The sequence below is a fragment of the Thermobia domestica genome, chromosome 1 (genome assembly GCF_964235325.1).
Source record: "Thermobia domestica chromosome 1, izTheDome1.hap1.1, whole genome shotgun sequence".
Classification (NCBI taxonomy): Eukaryota; Metazoa; Arthropoda; class Insecta; order Zygentoma; family Lepismatidae; genus Thermobia; species Thermobia domestica.
Window position 1 is genome coordinate 382,663,674 of NC_137454.1, and position 22,863 is coordinate 382,686,536.

Consider the following 22,863-nt stretch of genomic DNA (forward strand, 5'->3'; position numbering starts at 1 on the left):
CCTCGTGGCTAAACGGTTAGCTTACGTGCCTTTAGCATGGGAGACCCAAGTTCGATTTCCGGCGGGAGCTCTTGTGGTGCAGATCCTACGTTGAGCTGCAGGTCCACGTCTCATATAGTCTCACTGCTGAAAGGGACGCTAAAATCAAAGCAAATTAAAAATCAAAAAATCAAATGATGGTCTGTATACAAACGCCAAATTCGCCGGAGTTAAGTCTGGATGTGATTCGAAGTGATGTGAACAGTAGCTCTTGTTCTTTAGAACCTCGATGTTGCACAGAAGAGAGCGAAAAAAGCGCAAATTCAAAGTGGACAAAACTCTAAACTGACATGCACTGAAACCTTTTCTTTCACCTATTCTAAATACTTTTTATTTTTTTCTATTTCTATAAATCCGATTGCCTATAACACAAAAACGCACAGGAACTCAGTATCCTTAAAATACAGAAATATTCAAATTAAATAAATAAATAAAACCTCACCTTACCTAGAACAAAAGCGGTAGGAAAAATCGTTGCATTCCCTATTGCGTTCAGGAACTGTAATATGAGGAACATAACGAAGTTCTTGGATAATGAAATACCGACTCCTGAACCCAGGACTATCATTATGCAAAGTATTAAGACTTTCTTTCTTCCAAACCTATAAGAAGAAAACAAGCTTTGTAAATAAAAGTTAACAACCGTAACTTGAATATTAAAAAAAATAAATAAATTAAATAACTGAGGTCATTAGCTCAAGTGGTAGAGCGTTGGCTTCGCATTCGGGAGGTCGTAGGTTCGATTCCCGCTGTCGACCATCCTGACTGAGGTTTTCCACGGATTTCCTCGGTCCTACCGGGCAAATGCCAGGATGGTACTTACTAAAACAGGCCCTGGCCGATACCTTCCCAAATCCTTTCCATTGTTATTGTTGGATATCCAGTGTAAAATGGCCTCTGAGCTGTATCTGGTGATTGTTAAATAAATAAAATATGTGCATAGAATGAGCAAAAGTCATGATAGGACGTTTATATGCTAGCTATGTGCATTTACCAGTAAACTGTCCAGCAAGGTATACATATTCCATTCCAATATAGGATCAAATTAGATAATATACAGCTACTGCTCTGTCTTTTAAGTCTTCTTTTCTTATCTGATGAATCATTTAGCGATAGTGCTTCTAGTGAAGTTTCTTTAATGTTTGTAATAATAACTTCACTATTTTCTGGCAAGTAATTCGTTTTAATATTAACTGATAACATATCACGCCATACAAACCTAACTCCTTCACGTCGTACACACGTGGCACTGTTACTTGTTTATTTATGTAGACAGTACTTGGATTTCATTTTCTGTAGATATTCGTGTGAAATTTGTTGTTCTATGGTTCAGTGGTAAAGCGCTCACCTCTGGTGCGACAGGCCCCAAATTCGATCCTGTACAGACAGTCTGACTGGTATAGAAATGTTTGAGTTACCTAGTAATACCAGAATCAGAAGTAGGAAGAAAAAATTGATGTCGACTTCTATGTAATCTTGTAGACACGAAGACACAAAAGATATAACATGATTATTTAAAGTATCGCATCATATAATGTCCTAGTTGATCATCAGGAGACAATCGGAAGAATTTAATATAAATAAAATAAAGAGTATGTTTGTGTGTCTGTGTGCGGCCTAGGGACCAGACGAGTGGACTAATAGTTACCAAATTTTGGTCAGGGGTACCTTGGTCCAGGCCCCAGACCAAGACGACGCGGTTTCTTTTCGAAATTTGAAACAGGGGAATTTCAGGGGGGCGTTTACCGGGACATGTAATGTAAAAGTTGTAGAAAATGACCGATATTTTTTTTCTTGGTTGTTCAATTGGTTTACGTAGATAGTTTATCTGACCCATGCGAAGAAGAGGTATTTCAGCTAGTAATTAAATGAATAATATTCGGGCCCAAGAGGAACGGGAATGGGGAATTGCGGAAACTTCATAACGAGGAACTACATAATTTATACGGTTTACCCAACATTGTTAGGGTCGTCAAGTCTAGGAGGCTTAGGTGGACAGGTCATGTAGCTAGAATGGAAGAAAGTAGAAACGCTTTCAAAGTCTTGACTGGAAGACCAATCGGAAAAAAACCATTAGGAAGACCTAGGCGCAGATGGGAGGACAATATTAAAATGGATCTCGCAGAGATAGGAATACAAAGCAGAAACTGTATCTAATTGGCTAAGGATAGAAGTCAATGGAGAGCTTTTGTGAACGTGGCATTGAACCTCCGGGTTCTATAGGCCAGTTATTTTATTTTTTTTAATTAAATGAACAAAGTAATGGTTACAATGTGATAGATGTTTATATCTGTTGAGTATTTAGTGATACGGTAATCTGAATTGTAAGTCATAGTTTCACTACTAGAAGTATTTGTTTATCGGCTGTCAGCACTTCAGTACTTCTAGCTGCTATAAGATACATCATCATCAGCATCATCATAGGTATTTTTGGCAGGTTATTTGCTACAACTGAGAAGCTTCCATGCTCCACGGTCCTCCGCTAACTTTTTCATCTTCACGTATGATCTTTCTTCTTATATACCGTCCATTAATTGTAGTCTCCTTCGCCCCTTCCCTCTCTTTCCTGTCACCATACCCTCTAGCACGTCTCTCATGATACAGTTCCTTCTTAGCAAATGTCCCAACCAGTTCCTCTTTCTCTTCCTAATAATATCTAAAATCGTTCTTTTCTCCCCGACCATTTCTAACACCCTCTCGTTCGCTTTCCGCTCGACCCACTAATTCTTTCCATTCTTCTTCACACCTACATTTCGATAACTTCCAGTTGTTTTGTTTTTGTGTGATGTCCATGTTTCTGACCCACACAGTACAATGCTCCACATGAAGCATTTTATGAGTCTTTTTCTCAACTCTTTATTCAAGGTCCCACAAAACAGACTTTTCTTCCTCCTAAAGGCTTCTTTCGTCATTCCTATTCTTGCTTTTATTTCACGTTCGCACTTCATGTTATTACTAAGTATACTACCCAGATATCGAAAACTATTCACTTGTTCTATTTTCTCCCCTCCCAATTTTATATTTGACGCTGACCGCTCTGTAATCTTTATCTTATAGCAACTAGAAGTACTGAAGTGCTGACAGCCGACAAACAAATACTTCTTAACCATCGAGATACATTAACCAAACTTTATTTCTATTAGTGAAACTATAACTTCCAATTCAGCTTACCGTATCAGTAAATACTCAGCAGACCATAAATGTGGAATGTAAAATTAGAAATTCCATTTCATTTCATTTCCACGAAAGTCGTAGTGCATAATAATAGAACAAACAAACTTGTTTTCATGTATTCTATTTAGATTCTACACATTAAAGGTGTATGCCATGTTGGTTAAAATTCTCTCTTTGGATAGGCAGTGGGAAATCGGAGGATAATTTAAAACATGGGCTGAGAGAAGTGAATAATTGCAATACTAATTGGACTGAATTATCGCGACAGAACAGAATTTACTGGTGGATTTTTGTTTCTGTGATGACCTTTATGAGTTTCTTAAACTATATAGGGTAAAAGCATCAGTGGTCATCGCTAGAGATGGTCACATTTTTTCGAAAAATACTTTTTCGAAAACGAAAAATTTTTCGAAAAACGAAAAAAATTTCGAAAAAATGAAAAGCAAAAATTTTTTCGAAAAAGCGAGAAAAGAAAAACGAAAAATGAAATTTCCGAAAATCGAAAAACAGATTTTTCGAAAAAGGCCATCCCTAGTCATCACTGCACCAGTAGTCGTCGTTTACGCGCTAAAATCCTTAAAATAAGAAAAGCATATGAGATTAAAAATTCTGATATTCGCTGCTAGCTTCGTTACATTCTTTCTCATAATGTTACGTGAAGTGTAACAACAGAACCCTCGGTGGAGGAATACTTTGAGGAAAAGTAGCGAAGTGTGTGATGAAACAACGTTACAGGAGAGTGTTTACTTGTGTAAAAGTATAAGCGAATCAAGTATGTTTTTGGTCACTTATCAAGTGCGATACTATAGTTTTTATTAATCTGAGTAATTGAACATTAGATTTAATATTCCTAGAATACGTTTGTCGTGTCAGATTTTATATCTACGAGCAATTTTATGAGTTAATGGATGCGGCGACTACTGGATCGCATTTTGCTTACTTGTACTAGAGTTCGCCACACCTGACGATTACTGGATCATATTTTGTATATTAAAGGAACAAATAGTCGTCACGAGAATAAATACTCTTAATACAACTTTCGACCGGTTTAATAAAACTGTTAATCTTGCTCTCTCACTAGTTACACCCAGAGTACGAAATCCTGCCGGGAGGAATAAAGTGAAATAATGTCAGAAGTTTGCAAAATAATTACAGTAATTCATACGTAATCAACGTGTATTTCATACCTAATTATTGGGTGATGTAGTGGTCAGCGGTATAATTCCTTTTTATTATTATTACTCTCCAGTCTTTCACCCCTTCGATTGTCATGATTTCACACCCTGGTTACACTCCGATGTGGTGAATCATGAGCAGGGACGTAGTCAGGGAGTTGTCCATGGAGTTCAGTCCCCTCTCCCCCCCCCCCAAAAAAAAAAATACCACTTATAGAAGTTTAGTTAGCAATTTTCACATTAATTTTAAAGGTGGCAACAGTTGGGGCCTAGGGCTGTGCGATATTTCGATCGAACGACTGATATGGTCAAATATCAAAATATCGATATCGAAATTTTGATCAATATATCGATATTTCTATATTTTCGATATTGTTTATATTTCGAAATATCGAACAACTTTCGGTATTTTGTCGATATCGATTATCGGTATTTAAATCCGGATATCCCAAAGCCCTATCAAACCCCCTCCGAAATGAAAGGTTTGGCTATGGGTCTGATTAGGGATGTGCACGAGGCCAGACGAGACAGAATTTTCATTACGAAATTCGAGACGAGACAGATCTCTTTCAATAGAAACAGATACAGATCAGATTAAATTGCTTTCAAAACGTATGTACAAACATTTTTATTTTCATTCTTGAGAGTTTAAAGTGAAGCATAGTTATTAAACTTAGTATTTTATATTGCACTCTTAAAGTTAGTGATATACAGTTAACTTTTGAATTCAGTTAACATTTTTCTTTCTAAAATTGCTTTAAAAGTATGTAAAAACATTTTTATTTTCTTTCTTGAGTGCTAAAAGTGATGTGCAATTATTAAGCTTAGTACTTTATACTCTATTCTTAACCTTAAACTGATAAACATTTAGTTTCTGAATAAATTATATCAAGTTATGTGAGTGACGAACACTGGTATAGAATCCTGACGACCACTGGAACATTCCGATTTTGAGGTTACGACTACTGGTGCAATACAAGGGATTTAAAAATATATTGTTTTTCTTCCAACAGCTATTCGACTTTGAATTCTAACTACTTGGTCATGTATAGGAAGAATCAGTGTCTTTCCAACTATAGTACAGCTCTGAAAGATTCATAATGCTCACAGAAAAGAAGACAAAAGTTTTTTTTCTTTTTTTTTTTTACCTTAAAGTGACGACCACTGGTGCTTTTACCCTAGTTAGTGTAGCAGGAGGCATCAAACTAAGACCAAGAGATTCGGTTAAAAATGACTGAACTTGTCATTTAAACATTCCTCTTGGCAACTGAAGTGAATGCGTCGATTTGTTTATAGATTTTAACAGACATGTCTATCTAAAACTTACAAACATGTTCTCACCTGTCCGCAAGGAAGCCAAAGAGCAATGATCCACAAAATATTCCAGCGAAATATACAGTAGCAATAGCAGATACCTTCCATCTTCTTTTACAGGTGAGATCCCACTGCAAGAGAAATTGACTGTATTTCTAAAAGCATTTAGATGTTAAATTACTGTAGATACAAATATAGTATGGTTCTAAGATGGTATTTAATTCGTAAATTCTGCGAGTACAAAGCGAACCTTTCAACCTTAACAAAAAATTTATAAACATGAAAAGTGCGTTTGCTCTTTATTTTTCCTTAAAGTTCCAAGCTGCTGAAAGTATAGAAAAATAAATCTTCACGGGAACTTAGTTCAATATCTATGATAATTGGCCGATTAATTACATCGAAACAATACTCTTTCTGTCGGAAGCTTAAAATATATAAAACGGTGATCACGCCTGTTGTTCTGTATGGTTGTACATGATCGCTTACTCTGGGGGAAGAACGTAGACTGAAAGTATTTGAGACGAAGATCCTACGACAAATATTCGGACCCAAGAGGAACGGGAATGGTGAGTGGCGGAAACTTCATGACGAGGAACTACATAATTTATATTCTTTAGCAAACATTGTTAGTGTCATCAAATCTAGGAGGCTCAGGTGGACAGGTTATGTAGCCAGAATGGAAGAAAGTAGGAACGCTTTCAAAGTTTTAACAGGAATTCTAATTGAAAAATGGCCATTCGGAAGACGTAGGCGCAGATGAGAGGACAATATTAAGATAGATCTCGCAGAAATAGGAATACAAAGTAGAAACTGGATCCGGTTGGCTAACGATAGAAGTCAATGGAGAGGTTGTGTAAACGCGGCATTGAACCTCCGGGTTTCATAGGCCACAGAGTTAGTTAGTTATCTACAAGATTAGTGGGATGTACCACAATTTATATCTGTTCTGACTGGACAAACCTAAGAAATAAAGTACCGCCCTAAAACCTAAAAAAGTAAAATGGTTAGCTGATCAGGTTTGGTTGGTTTGGAGTTTAATCTCCCTTTCAGCACTGAGACTATAAGAAGCCTTGACCAACAGCTTAACGTGGGATCTGAACCATAGCTGTTTCTAGCAGCAATCGAGCCAGGGTCTCCCGTGCCGAAAGCTTGTACACTAACTATATAGCCATTGATGGAGCTCTGACTCATCTGGAGAAGGTCTAAGTAGCGTAAGGATTGATGAACCGGCAGGATGAGCACGAGACGAGTCGTTAATTTTCACAGGTCACGTAATCCAAAACGAAGAGTGACTTGAAGGTAGTCTTGGGGAAGGACTGATCAGGTAACTGGTTAAAGTATCGTAATTACGTGACAAAATGGGAGATATCCACCGATCCACCTTACACTACATCTATAGATGCGAATTCAATGAAAATTTTAAGAATGCCAAATACGTTTATCGCAAGAGAGAAAAATTTGTTCTTCACTGATTGCAGCCAAACTTTAATTTGAGCATACAATGCAACAGAAGGTTAATCATCATGTCTTGTATAGTTTCGGTGCTCAAAGGACTCCAAACAAATCGATCTCATTTTCACCCAAAATTCTTTCTGATCTGTGCGATACGTTTGTGGAATATGATTCCCAAAGAAGTTAAGTTAATTTTGAGTTTAACATCCCGTTTAGCAGCGAGGCTATATGAGACGTGGACCTACTGATTAACGTGGAATCCGACCCACATGAGCTCCAGCCGGGAATCGAACCCGGGTCTTCCACGCGAAAGGCGCGTACGCTAACCGTTTAGCCACAAACAGGGTTGGCTGGTTTAAACCAAAAAACGAAAGATGTTTGTAAAAGTGTAAGTTTTCGTAAAATCTTCAACACACACATTTGTGGGTTATCGCGTGTCACTCCCGCGTATTATTCCTATTATATTTAAACCTAAATTCTCCATTTATTACTCAAAGAAATTAGCCCTTTTGTGATTTTATTATAGTTTGTTATTATTGTTATGCAACTGCAATCACAGGAAAATTCTAAATATTGTATCGTTTTAATAATGTATACTATTGATAATATACATCGAAATACCGTACTTTGGGGGGGGGGGTCATACAGATCCCACGAGAGGCATTTACTGAAATCAGAAGTATCTTTGGTATCTATTTATGTATAGATGGGTCAGAGCCAAAGTGGACTCAAATAATTCGTATCTTTATTCACTTTTCTTACTGATATGCAAATTACGTCGTTGTATTTCTCTATCTTGGACTAATCAAAGTCGTAGTCAACTAACTTGGACTTAATTAGTTCTGTACTCTGCAGTATTTTGAAATTGTCCACATGTAATTCTGTATAATGGTTTCACTTGTGCAACTGTTTATCTTTGTCCTTCTCAAATGACTCTTGACAATTAGACAATTACATTAAAAGTATGTAAAGATCAGTACAACATATCAGGAGTCCTTCGTGAGTGAGTCGACAGACGTATTGCATTTGTGGCCAATTAGTCCCGTTTTCAAGTTCAAATGGAGGACAATTTGTTTCGGATGTAAGAGATGAGAAACGGTTTGAACTCCGCTTTAAGCTTATGTGACTCGTTCCAGCACAACCCCGTTGTTGCATATTTCTGTCCATATGTCATATAAATACATAGAATAAATTATTTAACCCCCCCCCCAAAAAAAAGGCTTTAAAAACAATTTTCGTTTTGTTTTGTTTTGTTTCAATAAAAACCATGGTTTTTGTCAACCCTGGCCACGAAGGAGCTCGATTCCCAAAGAAATCAAATGTTCAAGCTTTGTAGCCATGTTTAAAAAGTCTTTAATCTACTAGCGGAGTGAGAACAGAATGAATACTAATACACAGTATATTAGTAATTTTTTTTCTTTAAATTTATTATGAATGTGCATTTTATGTTAATTCCTGTAGATACTTTTCCAGCTATCCTTGAACTCTTATCATGAAGAAATCGTACTTAAGTACATAAGATTGAGAAACATGGTAATATATGAGAGCTACTAAGACTAATATGGCAACGTATTTGGGAAATAAAAATAATTCCCTCGATATAGTCACACTTAGCTTGAACACGTTTCCAGATGTCTGGGAGACGTTCGACAAGGTTTAGAGCAGCAGTGTGCAACAGCGGGGCATATGCGGCCCGCCTAACCCTGTCTTCCGGCCCGCTGGTCAGCTATTGAAAACAATAATTATTATAATTTTTCTTTTTTTACAAAGCCTGTTAAGAGTGAACTGGAAATTTTTCATCGATCACACAGTGGGAAACGTGGTAACGCCCTGAAGACAAGCACTTGGCAAGCGCAGGTACTTGGGGGAAATTTCCCTCGGTATAAGGATTGCTAGATGTACCGACAAAGTTCTAAATACCTTATTCTACTCCTCTTTAGTGAGTAAATATTTTGGTTACCAGTATAACAATTCTTTTGTTATTGTGATGTAAATTACGATGAACATGTTCCGCCATTTAATATTATACTATTCAATTGTCGTAAAAATGATATACCTACAGTGAGGCCTGCGACGCCATTTAGTGCTCTGTGATTGGCCCGCCCATTGTTCCAAGTTGCACACCCCTGGTTTTAGGGTCTCTGTGAAAGGGTTTCAAGAGAGCACCCTAATGCAAGTGTAACGCTGGAAATATCACGGAAACATTGTGCCCGAAGTAATATTCTTTCATTTTGGGGAACAAATCAAAATCGCAGAGGCTCATATTCAGGGAACATGATGACTGCTCAAGTACTATCCAACCCAATTGTCGTGAGAGAGTCTATACCACAGGGGCAGTATAATAACTGGTGTTGAAGTGAAGCTGAATTCTGAGTGAAGCGGACGGTTGAGACTGCAAATGTGGTCGTTTGCGTCGCAATAGTGGACGCAAATGGTAACTCAGGTTCGAGGAATAGTAAGCAACAATTACGGTAACCACTGATGGCACTCAATGCCTTCGTGGTTATAGAACATTAACGTTTGCTGACTGTTTGGCCTTTTTCAGTTGTGAGGCTGACGGGTGGTACCATTCACTGGACTGCACTTCAACTCTCGTTCGTAGGACCTTCCTCACGTTTCACTAATCGCAACAATGTGGTGCACGAAATCAACGTCATCTTGTGCGTAACGTTCACATGACCTATCGGTGCCATTTTTACACTTCTGTCAGTACATTTGGTACCAATTTGGCTTCAATCTTATGCATACCACAACGTTCAGTTCATTAACCAGTTCACTACATGTTCATCGCTGATCATTTTTAAGCAACGTTTCTACATGATGTTGATCCGTAGCAATTCAAATACAGTCTCAACCATGTCCTCGAAGGCAGTAGTCATCTCGCAACGTCCGATAAGACAAAGCACTATCGCCACACGTTTAAATTAATTCTTTGTGGATCTGACGTGCATTTTGACCTCGTGCTACCTGAAACTTGATAAAAGCACGCTGTTGTTTTGCACAGGTAAACTGTCACACGCACCTCAGTTTAATAGCGTCCACTTACCGCATACACCGTAATATTGAAATACTAACACCACACGGTCGCCGCACTGACCACGAACACACTATGTTTATCGTTGGTCTTCCGGACAAACGACAATCGAATCATAAGAGTGTTGTCACTTCAATGTAATTTCAAAACTTTCAATCTAAACGATTCTCGTAATTCTAATACTACCCTATAAATACTTACTTCAGTAACAACTGTGGATGTAAAATCACTGTGATCATAGACCCATTTATTACACTGTTCCACTGAATGGGTAAAGCTATCTAGTGTGCACGTCCCATTGGCAATTGACGAGTTCGGAGCAAACATGGAACACGTCTCTGGGTTTCCATATTTGTCGAAGGGGATTGCGTATTTCAGCCAGGATTCGTTGTATGAGGTATATGATGCATTATCACATGAAGGTACAAAACACCTGCAATCAAAGAAGGTTGAAATAATTCAGTTATCTCCACAACAAGATGAAGTACTATGGTAAAATGTTCACTTATGGAGGCATAGGATTTATATTTATTATTAGAAAAAAATGCTCCTACCTTGTATCCCGGAGATAAGAATCATATCAATGCTCCGAATTCGCCAGTTAATTTTCGCGAAATTATTCGTACCCCTTTCATCCTGTTTTCCTCTTTCTTCACTGCGCCAACATAAATACAGATACAAAAACATTTCCAGGCCTAATCTTGTGCCAAAAATGGTTCAAATCGATAACCCTACATTCTAGCCTGTCAAATTCTCGAAATTTTATTATTGCTCCATCAATTTTTTAAATGTCAAGTTGCGTATGTTATTTCAAATACAAATATAATCCAGACATTAATTATCTCAAAGTAAGGCGAGATTTTGTGGTTCATTCAGTGTACTCAGAATTTTATAATACTACATTAATATTATTGTTTATTAATTGTTGTCGATAGTACACCTAAACAATATGTGACAGTGTCTAATTCGCTTAGTAAAAGTCCAAATTCTCGTAATAAAAACCGAAATGTGGTAGATTTTGGTATTATGGATAACATATTGATAAAAAGCTTAAAAACACACGTAGGTCCAACCCAAAAACAAACACTGGGCAAGTCCTGATAAAGAATTTTTAAAAAATGAAAATAGATCTGTAGATGGTAGCTATAAGATACATATTTAATACTTAAAAGATAAGATTGTACATATGAAGATACAATTTACTGTTAGAATAGGACCTATCTCAACTTAAAAATGTGAATTCTCTGATACACACATTTATTTCTTCGAACTTTCACTGACGATTCGAGTAAAATCAGTTCTTGAAATTATATTTCAACTAGTTCCTCTTCAAGCCTTCGACTTGTCCGCAAATTTCCTCAACACTAGCGACATCTCTTGTCGTCATCAGATACGAGGCAGCTACCAATACTTACATGTATTAGCCTAGGCAGCGCAGCTAGCAACACTTACGTGTATTCACCTAGGCAGCACAGCTTGAAATATTTACATGTATTCGCCTAGGCAGCGCAGCTAGGAATACTTACTTATATTAGCCTAGGCAGCGCAGCTAGCAATACTTACATGTATTAGCAAAACCAGCGCAGCCAGCAATACTTACTTGTATTAGCCTAGGCAGCGCAGCTACCAACGCTTATATGTATTCGCCTAGTCAGAACAGATAGGAATACATGTATTCGCCTAGGCAGCGCAGCTAGGAATACTTACTTGCAGGGTTGGCAAAAACCATGGTTTTTATTAAAAAAAACAAAAAAAAAACGTTTTTTTTTTTTTTTTTTGGTTTAAACCAGGTCTTTTTTGGTTTAAACCAGGTTTTTATGGTTTGAATGATTTGCTCTATATATTCATATCATATATGGACAGAAATAAGTTTGTTTCGCCTTGATGTTATTATGCAACAACCGGGTTATGCTGGAAGGGGTCACATAAGCTTAAAGCGAAATAAAAACCGCTTCTCGAGTTACATCCGAGAGAAATTGTCCTCCATTTGAACTCAGAACCAGGACTAATTGGCCACAAATGCGATACGTCTGCCGACTCACTCACGAAGGAATCCTGATAAAAAAAATACGTTGTACTGATCTTTACATGCTTCTTAATATAACTGTCAAGAGTCATTTCAGAAGGACAAAAAGATAAACAGTTGCACAAGTGAAACCATTACACAGAATTACATATGAACAATTTCAAGGTACTACGGAGTACTGAAGAACTAATTTAGTTCAAGTTAGTTAACAACGACTTTTATTGGTCCAAATTAAAGAAATACACCGACTTAATCTACATATCAATAAGAAAAGTGAATAAAGATACGAATTATTTGAGTCCACTTTGACTCAAACTCATGTATACATAAATAGATACCAAAGATACTTATTTCACTAAATGCCTCTCGTGGGGTCTGTATGTCCCCCCTCCCCACACACACACACAAAATACGGCATTTTCGATGTATTTTATCAATAGTAAACATTGAAACGAAAGAATATTTAAAATTTTTCTTCGATTGCAATTACATAACAATAATAACAACTACAAAAAAATCACAAAATAAACATTTATAAACTTGTAAAAAAAAGTTGCTTTTGAGTATAATCTTTTTGAGTAATGAATGGGAAATTTAGGTCTGAATATAATACGAATAATATACGGGAGTGAAACGTGATAACCCACAAATGTGTGTTCATCAAGATTTTACAAACACTTACACTTTTACTTACATTTTTTTTTTTTGGTTTAAACCAGCCAACCCTGCTTACTTGTATTAGCCTAGGCAGCGCAGCTACCAACACTTACATGTATTCGCCTAGGCAACACAGCTAGGAATACATGTGTTTGCCTAGGCGGCACAGCTAGGAATACTTACTTGTATTAGCCTAGGCAGCGCAGCTAGCAATACTTACATGTATTAGCCTAGGCAGCACAGCTAGCAATACTTAAATGTATTAGCCTAACTGTGTACTATTAGGAATTAGCTTGACTGAGAGTCTCTTGACTGACAGTCTTGCGTTTAAATAAAAGGATTAAGAATATCTAGATAATTGTCCAGATATTATGCAACCCGTAACTCTTAAATGTTTTGAAGATTGCATACTAGCGTTATTCATAAGACCGAAATGTTTTTGTTTTATAAAGAAAATTTAATTATTACGAAGGCATCTCACGCGTGAGTAGCTGCTTGCACTTATTAACTTTCCTGCTAATAGTTTACTTTCGCTATACACTGACTTATATGCAAGCATAAGTAAGGCTTACTACTTAATACTTTTACTTATCTACTTACTTACTTACCTGTACTTAGGAGTTCCAGCCGTAAAAACATAACCAACAATTGAAGCTGCTGAGAATATCACTGGCAAACATAGCAGGAAATATACACATGCCTGATATCTTCCAAATTCTCCCAAAGACTCAATAATTACATCGAAATCCATTTTTTATAGAGCAACAAGTCTGTAAATAGAAGTTTCAATAATTTTAACAACCGCTACAACAAATTATTCCAAAACGCAAAATAAGCCACAAGTTACTTCACAAAAATTGATTTGAAATGGATTATTTCTCAAGTAAGAAAGTATTAAATTATTACAAATTGCATCAGAACAATAAGTTATGGTTCCTAAATTAAGTGTTCAAACTGTCCTCCATCATTTAAAATGCACAATCGTTAACCACATAGCTTATCTTATTTCTCATGTATGGGAACAAAGAGAAACTAATAAATGATAAATTAACTGAGCAGGACATTTTTCACTGGACAAAAAAAATCTACAGTTTGGTGTGCTGAGTAAGAACTGCCGTCGTAGTGGTGAAGAATGATGCGATGATCTGTTTTAAAAATATATATATATATATACATATTGATTACTTTTGGCGAACAAATTGTTTTAAACCTTGTCCGGGCAAGCTATTTTTGTAGCGTAGACGGCAACTGGGGTCTTACCAACTCGATATGTTCGACTTTAACTTCGACTAAAGATAGAAGAATTCAGAATATTATGTCATCGAATATTTATGGTTATTGAGAAATTCGAATATATATATATATATGAAGCTACTGGGCCTGGGAGGCCCCGCTTGCCCGGATAAGGGTTAAACCACTTAGCATTTACAATGTCTTGATCTTTTAAAGCTGTAGTTGTCACATATCCGGTATAACCGAAAAAACAAGTTAACATTAGCTTGGCAGCACTTCTTCAACGAACAACTTTTGTTGGTATCGGTTCACTTTGGAACATCCAAATAGTGTATTGCTGTTTAGTTTTGGGTTTCTATGAATAGACACAAGTTTTAGCCCCTGTAAGGATGTAGTACATCAAGTTTTAATTTACCTCCGTTGAATTATCTGAGCATTTCTTTATCAGGACTCCTACTGATCAGGAAAAATCTATTTCCCTGACCTTTGGCAGGAAATTCCTTAAGTTTCGTGACACGTGTCAGATGACGTTGATATATAAATAAAAAATAAATAACGGTGAATATTTATATATGAGCAGGGGCGTCATTTCAGACTTCGCTAGAGGCGGGCAAGAGCACCACCCACATAAGACTTTCACGTTTTGTACTAGTATATTAGAAGACAATCGATAAAAGTATATGTATTCCTCAATCTCTTGCGGGGGGGGGGGCTATTGCCCCCTCCCTAAATGACGCCCCTGTATATGAGAACATTTATTTTGGCATGTAGAAGATAAAATAAACAGCAATAAAAACAAAATTGAATGTAGAAGAGGAAAAAAGCATCAATAAAAACCAAAAAGGTATTATAATGGTTGGCTAAGCTGAAACTGGTATAGCCTACAATTAACGTTAGAAAAAGTATATTTTATAAACGTTCACTGATTTCTAGTCTTTTTCCCTGAGCTTCACTAACCTGCACCATTTTCCCTCACTTCTCTGGACAGTAAGAACCCACCAATTGACACGAGTTTGCTTTTGAGCTTGGGTTAAGTTGTATCAGATCCAACGGCTTAAAAGTTTCCGTACATTCAGGAGACCATGCAAAATCGTATGCACTGCTTACATTTCAATGTTCAAGGATACTTGAATCTAGTACTAAGTTACATTACGATCTACCTTAAAACATTTTTAAGCACAGCATGAACATTACTGGCAAAAATAGACATGGATGGAAGACCTTCACCGAAATCCATCAATGAAAAAATATTCGACCTCGCTGGAATTCGAAAAATTAATTCAAGAAATGTATGAAGGATGTAGGACAGAAGTGAAGAGTGCGTGTGGAGCAACAGTTAAAGTGGAACTTCATCAGGAATCTAATCTTAGTCCAACACTTTTTGCAATTGTGATGGAAGAACTTACAAAGAATACCAAAGAGTTGGCACCTTGGAATATGATGACATCGTGCTGGAGAGTAAGCAGCAACTTATGTGCACACCATGTAAAGTAGTTTGGTTTAAGTTAATATTTAAACATGAAGTGGTAGTAATACTTAACATTTTCAGTTAACATAGAGAAATCTGAATGGCGATAGAAATATATTCTTGGGAAATCTAATTGATTACAGAAAAACAGCTTCTCGCTAGCTATTAGTTACCGTTATCACTCTGAAATAATCACCATTTCGGTTTGAATAGGGGTGAACAAAGAAGATAGTACCTAACAGGGTTGGCTGGTTTAAACCTCGTAAAAGTGCAAGCGTTCGTAAAATCTTGATAAACACACATTTGTGGGTTATCATGTTTCACTCCCGTATATGATTCGTATTATATTATTATATTCAGACCTAAATTCCCTATTGGGGCTGCGATGGATCAGTGGTAGAGCGTTTACCTCTGGTGCTAGGGGTCCCGGGTTCGATCCCAGCCCCCGCCAAGTGAACTTTGTGGTGGACAAACACCGTGTGCGTGGGTTTTCTAGGGGTTCTCCCGTTTCCTCCCACTTTCGTCATTCCACCATTTCATTCATTACTCATCATCACCGTCTCCTTTAGCCTAACCGGCATAACCGTAGGACGTAAAACTCAAAGAGTTCATTTCATTTCTAAATTCCCCATTCATTACTCAAAGAGATTATAAAAGCAACTTTTTTTTTTGTAATTTTATGAATGTTTCTTTTGTTATTTATTTTATTTTTTTTTATTTATTATTATTATTATTTTGTAGTTTGTTATTTTGTTATGCAACTGCAATCACAGGAAAATTATAAATATTGTTTCGTTTTAATTATGTTTACTATTGACAAAATACATCGAAATGCAGTACTTTTTTTTTGGGGGGGGGAGTCATACAAATCTCACGAGAGGCATTTATTGAAATCAAAAGTATCTTTGGTATCTATTTACGTATAAATGGGTCAGAGCCAAAGTGGACTCAAATAATTCGCATCTTTATTCACTTTTCTTACTGATATGCAAATGAAGTCGTTGTATGTCTTTAACTTGGACTAATAAAAGTCGTAATGAACTAACTTGGAATAAATTAGTTCTTCTGTACTCTGCAGTATTTTGAAATTGTCCATATGTAATTCTGTATACTGGTTTCACTTGTGGAACTGTTTATCTTTTTGTCCTTCGAAATAACTCTTGACAATTATATTAACAAGTATGTAAAGATCAGTACAACGTATTTTTCATCAGGAGTCCTTCGTGAGTGAGTCGACAGACGTATCGCATTTGCGGCCAATTAGTCCCTGTTTCGAGTCCAAATGGAGGACAATTTCTCTCGGATGTAAACCAAGAAGTGGTTTGGATTCCGCTTTAAGCTTATGTGACCACTTCCAGGTTAATCCGGTTGTTGCATAATAAAACCAAGGCGAAACAAACTTATTTCTGCCCATATGTGATATAAATACATAGTGCAACTTATTTACCCCCCCCCCAAAAAAAAAATACTGGTTTGAACCAAAAAAAAAAAAAAACGGCTTTAAACAACAAAAAAATATTATTTGAATAAAAACCATAGTTTTTGCCAACCCTAGTGCATAATCTTAGAAGGCTAAATCGATTCCATAAAACAACTTTTCTCTATACCTTAAATGTTTTGCTCTATACATTATCAGATCAATACCGGTAACAAAAGCCTCAGTGGATTTCTACCATTTTGGTCTTACTAGGGAACCTATCCAAGTGCAACTTTGACTTCGAGTCGAGACTATGGCCGTTAAATACCTTGTCGCAAAAGAACATAACAGGATAAAAGATACATCCTCGATCGCAACCGTTGCGGAGATTTAAGCGTGAAAAGTTAGAAATTGAGCTCCATACCATACATTACAAAATCAGATTCCGGGTCAGATTTTTCGGAAACGGTCGGGTAAGGAAACTCTGCGAATACATATCAAATTAATGTGGGGAGCCTAGCACCTTTTGAATGAAACATTCGTGTCCTCGGGACACTCGCAGTGTCCCAGGCGGGGTTCAACTCAAAATTAAAAAATGGAACCGGGGGTCAAGTAGCATATTGTATGAAAGCTATTGTTAAATAAAAGAAGATAGAACAAATCCTAACTCTCTACGATAACCCTGTGCAAACGGGCAACTGGTCAAAATGTCAATACAACCTACAGCAGAAAATCTATGGACACTTCTAAATCCGCTAAGTTGCGACAATAACAAAAAAGAAAAGCACGTTTAAAAGCGCAAGGTATTGAAATAAAACAAATTGCTACAGAATCTCTCACAGTGTCGCACAACGGACCTTATCCAAGTATAAGTGTGACGTCGAATGACCAGTGGACCATAGAATGACCATGACCATTGGATTGCATGTCCTAGAAGAGAAGGGATACATTGTCAATCCGCAACCGTCGTGGAGGGTGAGAAGTTCAAAAGGCACGGTATATGCTTCGCGAATCGGGACCCCAAATTCGCAGATTGCACCGTGAAATTTCTATCGGGGGTTTGCTGAACGAGAAACATGATGGTAAAGACGAAAAGGAGTGACCTTGAAACTGTGAGGCAACTTGGAGAGGAGTGGGGTTGGAGAAAACTGGAATAATGGTGTAGAAATAAAATATGTCGAAGGGTGCTTTTCTAGGGCTATACGGAATGGTCAAGAATAATGCTACTTGACCCCCGGTTCCATTTTCAAACTTTGAGTTGGACATCGCTTGGGACCCTGTGAGTGCCCCTGGGACATAATTCTTTTATTCGAAAGGTGCTGGCCTTCCCACACTAATTTGATATGCATTCGCTGAGTTTCCTTACCCGACTGTTTCCGAAAAATCTGACCCGGAATCCTACTTTGTAATGTATAGTATGGAGCTCAATTTCTAACTTTTCACGCTCATATCTCTGCAACGGTTGCGATCGAGGATGTTATACCTTTTCGTGTTATGTTCTTTTGCGACAAGGTATCCAACGGCCATAGTCTCGACTCGAAGTCAGAGTTCACTTGGATAGGTTCCCTAGTTAGCAGAGAATTGAGGATGAAAACAAAATGTATTGTTGAGACGCATAATATATTTCTGGAAACCGCTTCTTTCTACCTATTAACGTTTCTACTCTACAGCAATCAACGTTAAAACCGGAAGATGTTTTATGTCACTTCCGGTGTTAATTGAGAAATCCGAGTGGAGGTGAAATGTGTTGTTTACGAAGCTTGAGGAAACTGCATCTCGCCTTCTTACCAAGTTTCTAACAATTACCGGTAACGTTAAAACCGGAAACTAAAGTGATTGTTTTCTACCACTTCCGGTTAGAATAGGATTTAAGACAGAAGATGATACCTATTCATAGAACGCTAAATCGATTACACAAAACCTCTTCTCCCTTGTGAGCGTTTCTGTTCAAGATAAATCAATATTGCAACAGGAAGTTGTACTGAAGCTCCACCAGTTCCAGTTTTTGAAGAGAGTTAAAGATGAAGATGATATATTTTTGGGATACTTAACCGATCACAGCTATACTTTAGGTTTACAAGGGATAAAATAAGTGAGTGCATAAGAAAGATGGCTTTATTAGATGCTATTTTCCACTTGCGGCAAATTTCTGCACGGTGTACAGAAACCGTAATTTATGTTTACAAGTGGAGCGTTACTAGTATGAGATCATGACAAGTGCCAATGAAACTAGTAGCATTGACAAAACCTACTTCTTTCCATTACCCTCGCTTGTGCGTATACGCATCATCGCTGACACGCCTGCTCTCGTTGGAAGCACCCCCGCTCGGGTCCACCACCTTTGCCCTGCCCTCACTCGGTTAGATAGTATTCGTGCTTTTTAGTGGCCAACTAGCACAAGTTGGTTTCTGTTTTTACAATATATATATTACACATCCAGAAGCCATATTTATAGCCTACGAAAATGGTAAAAGAATTGTAAATTCTCAATAATTACTTCTGGTGGCTCTCTTGAATTTTACCTATACCGAGTGACATATATTCATGTCGCTCAGTGGAGACCTTTTAAGAGACAATCAGAAGGAAATTAGTGAAAGACTTACAATTTTCAACAATTCAAGTGGAGTGCCAAAAGTATACCTGTACGCCATGTGCTATGTGGCCACTAACAAGCACGAGTGCTCTCTAATAAGACTGAGGGCAGGGCGAAGCTAGGGGAGCGGGCGGTAGTGAGTTCGTAGAGAGCAGCCACGTCAGCGACGGTGAGTAAGCGTAATTTAGCGTAGTGAAAACACTTGGGTTTTCGCAATGATAGGACTTTCCATAGTACTTGTAATGGTTAACGCTACACATGCAAAATAAAAAATACAGCTTTTGTATAAGGTACAGAAATATTACGCCGTCAGGAAATAATATTCAATACAGTCATTTTTCATATGCCCTTACTTATTTGAACCGTTGAATAGCACTTGTAATGACTTTTCACTAATAACACTACACTTGTAAACAAAACATGCTGCTGTATTATCTATTTAAATCAGTCGTCAGCAGAAATTTGTTCTATATAAACATGTCTTTTCATGCAATGTGTTCAATTTTATCCATAAATCTTGTAAATCGTGGCGTACTTAAAATTAACCTGTACGATTATTCCTCTGCATATTTCCCCCACAAGAGATGGTTCTACCAAATAAATAAATAAATAACAAATATAGGCAAAATACGATGTGAAACATTTATCGTGAAGGACTGAGAGCGCGAATATAAGTAATTGTTGTCAGTGCACAGCATATTGAAACGAATTTTGAATGACAGTGAAGGTATTGTATGTGTAAGTTTGCGATTTCACTAAATCTGCTTATGCGTATACTCCCTATCGCTGACGCGCCTGCTCCCTTGGGCTTAACCCTCGCTACCTGTCGAGCCTCACTGCTGTATCCCTGCCCTGACACGGTTAAATAACATTCGTGCTCTTTAGTGGCCACTACTAGCACAAGTTGGTTCGTGTCTTTATGGCATATATCCACAATGTATATATAGTAAGCGTTCCTGAACTTCTCATATGGTCCATGCTCTGCTAAAAGAAATAGAAAGCTCTAACCTAACGTGGAAATGCAGGAAATAAGTCAAAGTTTCGTAGAGCCGCCTACTCGAGTAATGCCCCAAAAGAAAATACGGTGCTGGTGTAGTTTCGGCGCACTATATTTTGGAAAATTTACAGGTGGAATGAAATACTTTGCATAAAAAGATATATTCATAATGAACATATTTCTGCAGGCGACAAAATTTTATGCAAAGTAATAGAACCGTATTTCAGGTTTACATGTGCAGCGTTACTAGTGTAAAATTACAAGTACTTTGTGGTGGATAAAATAAGTGCATATGAAAGATGACTCTATTAGATGTCATTTTCCGCCGGTGGTTTATTTCTGCACAGTGTACAGAAGCTGTATTTTATGTTTACAAGTGGAACGTTACTAGTGTAAAGCCATGACAAGTGCTATTGAAAATCGCATATCCACTTTTTTCACTGTCCTCGCTTACGCGTATACCCACCATCGTGGACGCACCTGCTCCCTTTGGACCTAAAAGCTTCGCCCTACCCTGACTCGGTTAGATAGCATTCGTGCTTTTGTGGCTACCTAGCACAGGTTGGTTTCTGCTTATGCACTGTACTTCTTATGCCATACATCCGGAAACCGTATTTATACGCAAATCGAAAGAGAATTATAATCTTTCAACAATTATTTCTTGAGGTCCCCTTGAATTTTATCTATGCTAAGTGAGATAATTTCATGTCGCCCAGCGCAAATCTTTTAGGGAGTATGTTTAGTACAAGGGGTCCAGAAGCACGTAAAAAACACAAAATTTACAGGAGAAATGAATGATGCAAGTGCTTAGACGTAACATAACGTAATCAAATGTTACCTAACCTAACATAAACTAACCTAAGCTAACCTGAACTAACCTAATATTGGTAGAAATAAGCGAAATACTATCATTTTTTGGAAAATTATGCGGGACCCCTACACTAACATAACATAAACTAAACTAATCTAACCTAACTTAAACTAACGTAACCTAACCTAACCTAATCTACCCTACCCTACCCTACCCTAAACTAACCGAATGTGAACAGAAATTACCAAAAATTGTAACATTTTTTAGAAAAAATAGCTGGGTAATAGTATACATGAGAACGTCGTGATCTGCGTTTCTTCTGTGCTCTATTACCACTTCTACATGAAATACCATAAATTTTCTACGTAGTACAATAGTATGAAGTATCCATGTGCACAAGACATGCGATATGCGTTAAATTCCCCCCCCCCTTACACACACATAGTCATAGATAAAGTACAAGGGCACTACACATGCAAATATGAAGTACAGGTACGTTCTGTTTTATTTTCGTATCAGTCGATAAGTAAATCAAAGTCGCTTTGTTACCCCCTTGGTAAGTTCGTAGATACTCAATGAGTAATCCCTGAAAGTATGAGCGTCCAGCTCCTTCGGGAACTGAGAGGCTTTACGTATACTATATCCAATAGCTGGACCCCTCCTGCTAAACATAGGCCTCTTTTAGGGGGTTAAGTTCTAAAGTTGGGCGTCCGTTTCCAGCAAAATTTTTAAAATTTACAGGAAAGATATGGATAATTTGATCGTTTGTGTGCTTGCTGCTTGATAATATATAAGGGTCTCGAAAAATTTATTTGTTATATATAAGCGGTTATAAACATGGGACTATACGACGAGCGGAGGGAACTACTTGGCACCAGGTAACCAAGCAGTTGCATTATGGGAAAGTAACGAGCATTTATGTTATCAACATGGCGAATGTACAAGGGCAATGAACTAACAGTTTTAACATTTGTGAAGCAATATGTTGAAAACGAGCAAAATCTTTTAAAAGTTTGTGAAGAGCACGGATTAATGAACCTAATAACAAATTGCAGAAAATGTAGAAAGGAGATAAGAGGGAAAAAAACGTGGCGAAAGCGGACGCCCAACTTCGGAATAAATGCCCTTTTAGGAGACAATAAGAATAAATTAGTGAAAGAATTACAAATTTTCAACAATTATTACTGGTGCGCCAAAACTACACCTGCACGGAAATTACAATGGCCTACTTCCTTGTCTGCTTATAAGGAAGTCGTGAAAATATGAAGAAAATGTTTATGATTATAGAATTTTCCGCGTAATTGTATATGCTGAGAAATGGTTTCTTTCACTATTTAACTATACCTTCTTATAAAATACTGCTATTCATTCCTACTCTTTTCAGCATTTTCTTCAGGATACCGTATTTTTGTATAATCACTTCGTTTAGAATTGCAGTTAGTCGCAACTTGATATTCAATTGTTACTCATAAA

General features: G+C 37.3%; 1 protein-coding gene across 1 annotated transcript in view; it reads right to left on the reverse strand.

Moving 5' to 3' along the window:
• LOC145664653 (organic cation transporter protein-like) overlaps nt 1-22,863 on the reverse strand; it is a 76,340-nt gene extending 53,477 nt beyond the window's left edge. The window contains exons 1-5 of the mRNA XM_081731494.1: nt 22,735-22,863; nt 13,480-13,641; nt 10,390-10,621; nt 5,730-5,833; nt 487-641 (exon numbers count right to left, since the gene is read on the reverse strand). Coding sequence (XP_081587620.1) covers nt 487-641; nt 5,730-5,833; nt 10,390-10,621; nt 13,480-13,622 — 634 coding nt within the window. The 5' untranslated portion in view covers nt 13,623-13,641; nt 22,735-22,863. The remainder of the gene's footprint in view (nt 1-486; nt 642-5,729; nt 5,834-10,389; nt 10,622-13,479; nt 13,642-22,734) is intronic.